At 39.7% G+C, this 12,678-nt stretch overlaps 1 protein-coding gene across 2 annotated transcripts in view; it reads left to right on the top strand.

Annotated features, from left to right (window-relative positions):
- BARD1 (BRCA1 associated RING domain 1) overlaps positions 1-12,678 on the top strand; it is a 76,118-nt gene that overhangs the window by 1,316 nt on the left and 62,124 nt on the right. For both annotated transcript variants that reach the window (XM_089477740.1, XM_089477741.1), the window contains exons 2-3: positions 4,590-4,646; positions 12,445-12,590. In XM_089477740.1, coding sequence (XP_089333866.1) covers positions 4,590-4,646; positions 12,445-12,590 — 203 coding nt within the window. The remainder of the gene's footprint in view (positions 1-4,589; positions 4,647-12,444; positions 12,591-12,678) is intronic.

Genomic DNA, 12,678 nt, shown 5'->3' with positions numbered 1-12,678 from the left:
CTATAATCAATCTATCTATCATCTATATATATCTAGCTATATCTGTATCTATCATCTATCTATCATTTAGGGTTAGCCATTTTGGCCATATAGCAAGTCCAGTAACATCCAAACAATGATACCTTTATTGGGACAACCAAAATGCACAATTACATGTGCAAGCTTTCCAAGTCACACTGGCTTCTTCTTCTTCAGGCACACAGGAGAAAGAAATGGAAGATGTTAGTCATAGGCCTGCATTTTCTGTTTCCGGTCTTAGTTCAGATGGTAGATCTATCTATCATCTCTCTCTCTTTCTCTCTCATCTATATCTATAATCTATATCTATCAGCTACCTATCAGTGTATCTGTATCTATTGGATATGCTCCAAAGACATCTGAGGAAGTAGACTGAAGCCTAGGAAAGCTCCTGCTGCCAACTTCTTTCTTTCATTGAGTCTCAGATGTGCTACAAGATCTGCCCTCTACATATTTATTTATTTGTATAAATTATATCCCACTGTACATATATATATATATATATATGTGTGTGTGTGTGTGTGTGTGTGTGTATATATATATATATATATATATAGTATCCCACTTTCCCCCCAAAAAATTGGGACACAAAACCTCTTTCACTAGTCCTGTGTCTCTTCGAGTTTCTTCCTACTCTTGTTCACAGATTGACTCCTGTCACAGTCTTTCCTCACTCCTCAGACACTCAACACTGTTTAAATAATACTTTATTATTATTATTATTATTATTATATTCCATCTCCCCCCAAAATTGGGGTACAAAGCAGCTTACAAATAATAATAATAAAAAAGCAATACAATTGTCCATCCACATTTGTGGCTTTGACTTTTGCAGATTTGATTATTTGCAGTTTTGGTTAATATGTTTTCTCTAGGAATCTCTAGGTCCTCCAGCGCAGCTCTGCCAGAGGTTGAACATAAAGTTTGACCATAGAGAACCTGCCATATATACTCGACTATAAGTCGACCTCATGTATAAGTCGAGGGCAAATTTTGGGGCCAAAATTATGGATTTTGCTATGACCTGTGGATAAGTCAAGGATAAAATTTAGGGGCACATAGCAAAGGATCTAAAGGATGAAGCAAAGCAAAACAGTGTCAAAAGAACTTAAAAAATTCCAGCAGACGTAACTCTTTGTGCTTACTCTTAAGACTGGATGGATGAGAGAGTAGAGGGGGGGTCTGTGCTTTTAGGACAGATTATACTCTTGCTTTTCACCAGGGGATGGTTCCTTCTTTTAAATAAGAGTTAAGATACAGTACCTACATTGGCCCATGGATAAGTCGACTCAGGTTTTTCGGGGTAAATATTTTGACCTAAATTTCTAGACTGATACATGAGTATATACAGTAGATGTTCCTAGAGAAAACACTTCTCTAGGCATTTGTACAGCATGAGTCTATGCTCAACATCTGGCATATGTTGACCACAGAGTTGCGTTGGAGGACTGGAGATTCCTAGAGAAATGTTCTCTTAGGTATAAAGAATAGTGGGTTTTCCACATTCTTGGGGGTTCTTCACCCCTAACCCCACCAAATGTGGAGGGGTACAAGTGTTTTTTCATGGGAACAGGCCCTGCGCATGGGAAAGGCTGTATCATCATCATCATAATCATCATCATCATCATCATCATTTATTTTATTAATGATGAATTAATTACTGCTGGACTTCTGTATCCATGGGTCCTTTTTTTCAAGCATTCATGGCTTCAAAAGTATAAATCCCAAAAAGCTAACCATTTTATATAAGGGACACCATTTTATATAAGGGACACCATTTTACTGCACCATTGTATTTAATGGGACTTGAGCATCCACGGATTTTGTTATCCATCGGGTCTTGGAACCAAACCCCAGTGGATGCGAAGGGCCCACTGTATTTAATTAATTATTAATTTTATTTGTTTATATCCTTTCTTTCTCTTAATAATGGGACTCAAGGCATCGAAACACTAATTTTAAAAACAATACAGATTAAAAATACTTTATTACAGTGGGCCCACTGGAGTTGGATGCCAGGGCTTCCTATAGATACCAAAAATCCATGGATATTCAAGTCCCATTAAATACAGTGGCATAGTAAAATGATGCAGTCAACCCTCTTTATCTCTGGATTTTTTGTCCACAGATTCAAGCATCCACGGCTTGAAAATATTTTTTAAAAAGCATAACTTCCAAATAATCTTGATTTTCCATTTTATATAAGGGTCATCATTTCACTATGCCATTGCATTTAATGGAACTTGAGCATCTATGAATTTTGTTGTGAGGGGTGTCCTGGGACCAAACCCCAGCAGATAACAAGGACCCACTTTATAAAATAGCAAAGTCAAGGTTTGTTTTTTGAAATTTGTGTGTGTGTGTATATATAATATTAATATTTTCAAGCTATAGATGGTTGAATTTGTGGATAAGGATTCTGTGGATACAGAAGTTTATAGTTTATTGTGGCACCAGACCTCCTGATAGAAAAGGCTAAATGTCTCACAGAACTACAGTTCCCAGAATTTCCTAGCACTGAGCCAGGGCAATTAAAGTAGTCTGAAACTGGATTATTTCTGCAGTGTGTTTTGTACCAACATCCACGTTTGGTGTGCGGGTTGGTGCTGCAGTGTGCGGCTGCTGTGGTACCAACCCAGGACATACAGGGGCGACATTTAGCCACCCATCTCTATAGCCCCACAGTCTTTCAGATAGTCTGGATCTAAGCCATACTGGGCTTTATAGGCCATATATAGCTTAGATTTGAAAGTATCTCCCCATATGAACCTACCAGAAGCTTAAAACCTTTAAGGGAAGGATTTGTTTTGATGCCACCACCATTATAGGCTCACTTGGTGAGGACATAAGAGAGTGAGCGTTCAGTGGCTCTTGCCAAATTCCCTCTTCCCTGCTCTCATTTCACCAGCAGGCAATTTTTTTTTCCTTATTCAAGCAGGTTTTTAATACCTAATTGAGTCCAGAGAGCCTTCTTTTTGGGGTGTTTGCTTTGCTGTGGCCTGTTACAGACTGCCAGAATAAAGCTGCTTCGGGTCTCTTTGGAGGTATGCTATTTAAATGATGCATGGGTCCTAAGAGTCCGGAGGTCGCGCCAAAGCCACACTCCATTCCTAAGCACTGGAGTGCAGCTTTGGTGCAGCTTCCAGATTCTTAAGATGCATGCATCATTTAAACAGCATATCTCCAAAGAGACCCGAAGCAGCTTTATTTTGGCAATCTGTAACAGGCCTATGTTTTTAATGGTTTTAGATGTTTTACTTAATATTTCTAAGGATTTAACATTAATGTAGTATTCTAATTACGTTTTAAAATCATATTGTTTATCATTGTTGTTCCTAAGCTTCTTTTGTGAGCTGCCTTGGGTCCAATTTGGGAGAAAGGCAGCATATTGAATAAATCATAGATAGCCACTATTTGACTTGTGCCTGGAAATGAGCTAGTAGCCAGTGAAGCTGTTTCAACAGAGGAGGTATATATGCCCACTGTAATCTGCCCCAGTCAGCAACCTGGCTGCAACTTTTTGGATCTGCTGAAATTTCTGAACAGATGCCAGCCTCAGATTTCAGGTGGAGTGCACTCTGGGGAGTGCAATTCCCCAGAGCTGAATCTCTGTTTCTCTATCTGCCTTTCAATTGCCTCTGTATTGCCTGGATTAAGCTTCAGTATGTTTGCCTTCATCCAGTCTTGTTACTGGTAACAGTTACTCATTTAATACTGAAACTGCTTTTTCTGAATTAGATGCAAAGGAAAGAGAGAGACACTAACAGCATGGTGGACAGAACTGAGCCTCCAAGAAGGCCCAGAATTGTTGTAAAATAATGCCTCCCAAGTCCCATCCCAGCAAGGAAGCCCAGAGGGTTGATGGTATCAAAAGCTGCTGAGAAATGTGGCAGAACCAACAGGGATTCCCCAATACTTTTGTCCACTTCCATGTAAATGTCATCCACTAAGGTGACAAGAACTATGTCCATCTCGTAACTGGTCCTGAAGCCAGACTGGATGGAGCTAGACAACCTGTTTTACCCAGGAACCCCTGAAGTTGGGTGGCCACCAAATGGTCTGAAACCCTATCCAAGAAAGAGATATTGGAGACTGGCTCATAGTCCCCCCCCCCCCTTTTGCCGGTAACAGCCTCACCACAGCCTCTTTTAGGCAGGATAGAAAGCCACCTTGCTGCAATGAGGCTTTCACTATTGCCCTTACCCGCTCAGCCAGTGCCCTCCTGCTGCTTTTATAAGCCAGGAAGTGCATGGATCCAGTATGCACTTGTTGGTTTTCACCTCTCCAAGGATGCTGTTCACATCCTCAGGCTGCACAATTTGTATACTATCCAATAAAACAGGGAAAGCAGGAGCCAAGGTCATACTTGCTGGACTGGTATCAACTACAGCACTCAAGTCAGAGCAAATCTGAGTGATTTTATCTGCAGTGTCATACAAATGCTTAATGGTGGGCTGTTAATGGGAGCGAGATTATTAAAATAAATAAAATATATAAGTTAAAAGTGGAAGGAAATATATACCACTAACCTTTGTGATTGTAATATCTTTCTGTATTTTTCCCCTTGACAGTGATGACATTCTGAAGAAACCTGTGAACCTAGGAGGCTGTGAGCATATCTTCTGCCTGTAAGTCATATCTATTGGTTTGCTCCAATCTTGTGCCCTAAATCTTTCCGGAACATCTGAAGACCTTCTCATTGCAGTGTGCATTTTAATCTGTGGTTTTATTCTGCCAGTTTCTTGTCTTTTAATTTGTGGCTGATTTGAAAGGAACTGTTTCTCTGTTTTTGCTTTATTTGTTTACTTTTCCATGGTTTGGGTTGTTTATTTTAATCTCTCTAATCTACTTTCTGTGCTTTTAAAACAGAAAAAAAGGTTATCCTGTCTATAATGATATCTCGGCCTGTGAAACAGTCATTTCCGTCAGCCAACTATTCTTATAGGCTGTAAAATATAGAGCACTGCTAGGTGTAAGAATGAATGGTTTGGACAATAGGATGAATCACTGTAATGGTTAGCAGCTGACTAATGAATTACATGGCTTAGCAGTTGTTTATCCACTCAGGGTATTGCCTAAACAAAGTAATTCCAAGTATTTGCATCAAGACCTATTCCAGATTGCATGAGAGCATGCATATTTCTAAATCAATACAAAATCATCCATTAACAAAAGGTGTCAGCCATCTGGCTGAATATATTCTTTCTCCTACATGCTACTCTGGTTTTTCTGCTGTCCCAGGCATTAAACCTTGGGTTTAACTTCAAAAGTACTCTTGACAATGGCATTGTTAAGATGCATTTAAAGGGAGGGGGGAGTGAGCCTTGAAAACGACTACACTAAAAGATAGCAATTAAACCTAGTCTCTGAGACACCTGGCAACATTTATCATCACTCCTTTTGTGGAAACTTTCCAAAATGACTCCAGCTCCTGCTGTTTCTTTTTGGCTTTACTGCTAAATTGGTGAGAGAGCGCCTTCCCTGTTTCCTTAAACCACTACCCATTTTAAATTGTTGCTAATGCCTTTTTGCTAGGCATGTGGTCATCATGAGAAGTACAGAATACCTTCCATCTTTCCACAGGCATACAAGAGTTCTTGACACATGTTTGATGACATGCAAATGCAGAAGAGCTTGTGCTCTCAGAAGATGGAAGTGAAAGAAAGCTGATGTTCTAGGGTGATGGAAATCTGTATTTTTAAATCTGTAACTGCTTTAATTTTGTAACCAATCCTGAGTCCTAGTTCTGGGCTGAAAGGCAGGATGTAAATAAAATACCAGTTAAACCAGTGTTTTTATTGTACTTCTTTTTTGTCCTGGGTGATGGTTGAAGTTGTTGTTCTTTTGCCATCTGTAGCCATGGAGAAGAAGATCTGACCAAGTTTTTGAACCATCTCAACAACATCTACCCAAACATCCAATTCACAACGGAAAATGAAAAGGAAGGAACATTGCCATTCTTGGCTGTCCTGGTCATTCACAAACCGAACCAACGTTTGGGCCACACACAGTATACAGAAAACCTACACACACTTACAGATACCTACACAAGAACTCCAACCATCACCCAGAACAAAAAAGAAGCACAATAAAAACACTGGTAGATCGGTCAAAAAGGATCTGTAAACCCCACTTCCTGAAGATGAAGCACCTAGACTGGGCTCTACAGACTAATGGTAATTCTAGCTCAGAAATCAGAAAGGCTGCCAGACTCAGAAAAACTCATAGGAGTAATGACAAACAACTGCCCAAAGGGATGGTATTTTTACCATACATCAAAGGAGTCACAGACAGAATAGGGAAAGTGGTGAGGAAACACAACCTCCAAATGATCTACAAACTGACCAAGAAAATCCAGCAAATGCTGTGCTCAGCAAAGGACAGGAGAGACCTTCTCACGGCCACAGAAGTTTACTGCATACTGTGCAGCTGTGGGCAAGTCTACATAGGGACCACCAAATGCAGTGTTCAAACATGAATCAAGGAACACGAGAGACACTGTGATTTTCCCAGCAGACAATGTAATTAAATAAACACCCTGAGGCCTCGACTTTCAACCACAGAACAATACACAGATTAACATGTAAATCATTTCCTCTTAACCAACAGTATATATACCCCACTCTTCCATGCCAGCATTCTCTGAAGATGCCAGCTACAGCTGCTGGCAAAACGTCATGAATAAATTCTTCTAGAATATGGCCACATAGCCCGAAAAACCCACAAAAAACTACACAAAACCTCTGTTTTGAGAGCCAGTTTTCACCCACATTGTTTTAATTTAGAGTTGTAATTATAGTGTAAGGTGTGGATACCTATACTTAAATGAAGTGTGTTTTTATTCAGACTTTTGCAAGACGTAGTAACTTAATTTATCTATTTAGCTCTGTATTATCAACAGTAGGCATGGGACTGTATGCATCCTGGGACCATATGTGATCCTCCAAGGCTATTTTGGTACACTGCCCTTCTGGCAAACAATAAAATAAAATAAAGATGAAGTGTCTCTCATGGAAGCCTCCAAGAGTGACAATTCATTTGTTAAATAGGTTGCACAGACCCCTTCATTGGTTAACTTTAAAAAAAAAAAGGATTGGAAAAAAAGTGATAGTCTTCTTGTCAGGTTGTGGGCCTCAGAGGTCTTTATGGGCAATGCCATGGGTCTTGGCCATGCCTCATTCTTGTTTTGTTTTGTTTTGTTTTTTGAGGGGGGGAGGACATTATAAGAAGTGATTTGAAAATATTTCTTTCATTCCCAGTACTCTGAATAGCTGAAGCAAAAATTTAAAACAGGCATGGGTTCTTACCCCCATCTCTTTTGCTGAGGGTTCTTGGCTGCTTTTCAGCTAACCTCTATCTGGAGGTCGCTCTCATCACCTAGCTCCATAAACCCCCAATTTGTGATCATCAGTATAGCACAGATAGATACATTTAACATCAGTATTCCTCTCAAGCACTCTTAAAATTTCAGGATATTTAACATGAAACAATAAGCATGCAACGTAGTACGTCCCTTCACATTTGTGGCTTTGACATTTGAGGATTTGCTTATTCACGGATTTTATTAATATGTTCTCTCTAGGAATCTCTAGGTCCTCCAGTGCAGCTCAATGTGGTCAACTTTAACCAAAGGTTGCATGGAAGGACCTAGAGATCCCTAGAGAGAACATATTAATAAAATCCACTAGGCATTTGTAACTCCTTCAGTGCTAATCTATGGTCAGTATTTGGCAGATGTTGACCACAGAATTGCACTGGAGGATCTAGAGATTTCTAGAGAGGTGTTCTCCCAGATAAAAACATAGTGTTTTTTTTAATTTGCGGTTTTCCCATATTCACTGGAGTCCTAACCCCAGTGAATGTGGAGGGACAAGCATAATCTTTTAGGCTATTTTATTAATATAAACATAGTAGCATGTGTGGGGGTTGAGGGGCCAAAGGCCCAGGCAAAGAGGCGGCTCCCTTAGCGTCCATAGAAAACAAACACACGTGCAGACGAAGAAATTGCTGCTGAACAAACTTTACTTCCCACCAGGATTAACTCTAAGCTCTCCTTTACAATAGAATAACTGAACCAAGAGTCCTTAACTTCAGGATATCATGACACTGGTTGCACTTCCTTTTTCTTGATTGTTGTCCTTCAGGGGTTGTTATCTTCCGGGTGCAGAACTTTCCCATAACACTTATTGGGGAACCCTTCATCGGCCTTCTCTCGTATGCCTGGCTGGGGACTGTGCTCCAAGCATTCCCCTTGAGTGTCCCACCACACGCCTTCTAATCCTCTCTGGGTTTGTTGGCTTTTGGCGGCACTGGGACAATAATACACACACACACACACACACACGCAATCGGCCCTCTGTATCCACGGATTCTTATTCATAGATTCCACCATCCACGGCTTGAAAATATTCAAAAAATATACAGATTCCAAAAACAAACTTTGATTTTGCCATTTGATATTATGAATACCATTTTACTACAGCACTGTTTATAGTGAGACTTGAGCATTCACGGATTTTGGTACCTACAGGGCATCCTGGACCCACTCTTTGTGTGTGTGCATGTGCGTGTGTGTACACACACACCCACACCTCTCATGGGGAAATACATGGACTTCTCATTGTCTTGGCACAATACCTCATAAACATTATATTGTATGTAAGGAATCCAACAAATCACAGCCTAGTCATCTTAGGAGCCAGCCGTGTAGACTTGCACTGGTAAAGAATTAAACCTCTTATATAGCACTATAACATAATGATATGCTGAGGAATTTGATATATCATCTCTTGTACCTCTAAACAGGCACCCATGGAGAAGATCATAACTTAATACAGGACTAATAGTCCATATAAGATTTAGAGAAGCGGCTCTTGTCTCACTCTTTCTCTTTCCAGCATTCTGATGTTATTTACCAGCCAAGAACAACATCAGCAGCATAAAGCATAAAGTTTGTCAGAGACAGCTTGATGTGAAGGTTGTCATAAAGAGCCTATCTTTGTGTCTTGGAAGGTAGCTTTCATATTGTGTGAGAGTTGAGCCTAACTGATCCCCACTAACTCTCAAGAAAGATTTTTCTCCTCCTGTTGGAAATTAGATTTTCCTAGACCCTAATTAACCAATTTCCCAAGAGTATCACTGACCACTGTTATTCTGGTTACTTGTGTTCAGATGATTGCATCATGTATGACTCAGTTTGATTAAAGACTATGGAAACAATTAAGTTTGCCTTCAGTTTTCTTGTTTATTGTTTACTTTTGTCTCTAGACTCCTTTTCTTTATCTTTTCTTACATGCATTATATCTTATATTTTGGGTTAAGCAGATGAATAGCTAGAACTAAATAGTAAGACTGTGCTTTTAATACTTTGCTGTCTATCACACAGACATTTTATTTTTTACTCTGAAGTTTCCAGTCATGCCATTTTCTTTTCATCTTCTAGTATACAGGTTCCAGGGGCCTAAATTTTGCAGAATATACACAGAACAGAGGATCCAGCCTATAGCATAATACTTTGAGGGTGTATATCTTTTCACAGAGCATTACTAGGAAATCCAATCATAGGTAGTAGAAATTTCTTTCAGAATCCAAACTCTGTCATTTATCTCTTAATGTGAAAGCCAAATTGTTGCCGGACACTCCCAAAGGTTTGTATGCCTTTCAAGGAAAGATCAGCATCTGGAGGAGTTGGGGGTGGGAGCTCCTGATTGACAAAACTCAACAGTCTCTTCCTGAATCAGCAGATGATTCAGTTTGCATTTTGCAGCTTGCTTTTAATAGGCTGTGTTTGCTTCCCCAGATATCTAAGAAACTCTGGTGCATTTGTTCCCCAGTGGTTACATTAGGCAGTCTTGGATAAACAGCTGTTCTAACAAGAAGAGATCTCTTGGCCTGGAAAGCAAAGCTCTGTTCTGCTCTTTGCCCTTGTTAATAGTTTTGTGGTCAGATGGGATAGCTGATTCTTTGACTGCAATAGTCTTGACTACTACTTAGAGTAGCTTAGTCAACTGCAGTTAATTTCGAAACCTAGTCTGCTGCAGGTCAGATCAGAATAGTAGTATGGAGTGAACTCTTAACATGTCTGAAGAAGGGAGGGAAGTGTGAAATGATTATGATGCATAAGGGAAGTGTATGGAAACAATGCAGTGACAGTAATGGGAATCAAAAGGGTTCTGTGGCCACCATGGTCTCTTTCTGGAGGTTGAAATGAAACTGGTTTCCCTGGCACTGCTATTTGGGCACAGGCAAATTCTGAAAGCTCACTATAGCTGGTAGAAATGAGGCATGACACACCTCCCAAAGTCAGGCACGTTCTGACCTTTGAGTTTGTCCTTGAAATACTTGGCTTTAAAATCACTGTAGTAGCACCAGGAGTTTCTAATGGAGGTTAAGACCTCATTTAGACCTCACTAGAGGGACAGAATCTTGCTGAAAATCTAAGCTTGTAGCAAGCAAAGCATGTTTTTGTTGTCATTCTCTGACAATATTCATTTTGATGTGCCAGCTGATTACTTTGGTATCAGCCATATTTACTCAAGAGCCTCTGTGTGCCAGTTTTTTTTAAAAAAGAAAATATATAATGCATACAAAGTTAACTTTCCTCCTTTTTGTTACCGTGGGGTTTAAGCTTAATCTAGGGCCTACTATTTTATCCAAAAATTTAAGAAGTCCTGTGAAAGATCAGTTGTCTCATCCACGATGTATTCTTGCAGAAACCAAGTGGAGACCTCTGAGAAGCTCCCAAGATTTTTATGAGCAAAATAGCACCATCCTACTTGTATTACCTAGCAATTGCTGTTCAGAAATATATTCCATTTACAATATTGGAGACACCAGACTGCTTTTACAACTGGTTGTCACTGATAGCTTTATCCTTCATGGATTTTCTAACCCTTTGTAAAGGTTGGTGAGCCACACTGTATCTTGCAGTAGCAAATTCCTTAGTTTAACAGTGCATCTTCACTGGAGGACCCTGGGTTCTAGTATTCCACTGTCTCTGTGTTGTACATTACACCTTTATTGTCATAGCAAAATAATTTTTATTTATTGTTAAATAGAGATTGAAACTGATAATAGGCTCTCCCATTATCTGGGCAACACAACTGAGGGATAGTCTTCTGGGAAGATTCTTTCCTTTAGGTAAACAAAGAGTTAATGATGTGATGGTATAAGCTGCACTTATTGGAGTCAGCTTCATGAAGAAGTCATGGTCAAGAGAGACAACTGCCCAGTGAGGTGGCCACTTGGGCAGAAGCACAAATCTTCAAGATCATTCTCTGCAGAGGTTATAAAAAGCCACAAGGCAAAAAGAACAACAAAGGGACTCTTTGAGACAGAAGTGTTCTGTTCCTCCTAGACTCCTAGCTATCCGCATGAATATCAAGGACTCCAAATTCTATTCGTAGTAGAGAGTAGCTAGGGAATAGTTTAGCAATGTGAGGACTGATTTTTATTTTGTGATCTTTGCTGAATGTGATCTAGACTACTCTATAAATGTGTTTGAAGGGAAGGTGCCCTTTATCTTTTGTTTATGTAGATTTCTTTCTGAGAATAAAGCTTTTCCTTATAGTATGTCTATCATTCACACTCTTCACGTGGGGGGAGGGAAATCTCTGCAGTCAGAGGTGGAAATTGCAGTTTTACCCAGTAACGTCCCACTTAAGTTACTAGGAAAGGGGGTTTGAATCATTGGGTGATGGCAACAGCTGTGCTTATATGGCCTCCAAGCGTCCCAGCCTGCTCAGGTAGAAGCCTAAGGGAATCCACAAGGCTTCAGAGAAACATGCTCAAAACATTATTCTAATAATTTTATTGCAGTGTGTTAGTGGAGCATTAGTGTGCCATGCTAAACCATAGTTTAATGTGACACAGGCAGGCAGGGGTGAATTTGTTCTTGTTCTCTTACACTCTGTTCACTTAGGTTTTGTAAGCTTTTACTTTCATTTTTAATTAACTGCAGTTTGCCATGCTGTCTGGACTTTAATTATAGTTAATGCTTAAAAAGGTAGCTTTAGAAACAATGGTTCAGAATTGGCACGAGAAACAAAAAATACAGGTTTCTGAAGCTATCTTTTGGATTGAGTGGGTGGAAGAAACATGGATGCATGAGGCTCATTGAAGCTTATTTTTATTAGTGTTGCACTAATTTGTAGTCAATCATAATGTGCAAATGTGGTCAATCATTCAGATTATTTGACAGTCCTAACTATCTCTTACTAGGTGGCAAAACTTGAAATCTAGAGTTTTATCTTGTTGCACCAAATGTCTGCTAACCTCTCATTCATTTTAAGTAAAATTGAAATGATTGTCTTTGCTTTTCTCTATTCTTCAACATTCATGTAAACAGTTTTTTCCACCCCTTATGTTATGTTTTTCATCCTTCCTGGTCCTCCATTTGATAATCTTATGGTTATATTTCCTTTTCAGAACATGTGTAGGTGACAGCATTGGCACAGCCTGCCCAGTGTGTCACGTGCCAGCCATGGTACGAGATGTGAAGGTGAACAGGCAGCTGGACAACATCATCAAACTGTATAGCAAACTGCAGAGTCTGCAGGGTAGGGACTTTTCAGGTAAGCCAAACAAAGGAATGTGTCTATGTGTAAGATGATGAAAAGAAAGAAGAGAGGGACTGGAGGTTGGGATGATAAAAAGACAGGT

The sequence above is a fragment of the Sceloporus occidentalis genome, unplaced genomic scaffold, assembly GCF_023333645.1.
Source record: "Sceloporus occidentalis isolate IW3139 unplaced genomic scaffold, rSceOcc1.0.p SCAF_12, whole genome shotgun sequence".
NCBI lineage: Eukaryota > Metazoa > Chordata > Lepidosauria > Squamata > Phrynosomatidae > Sceloporus > Sceloporus occidentalis.
Note: the sequence above shows the minus strand (reverse complement) of the source record. Positions and strands in the feature narration are given on the sequence as shown.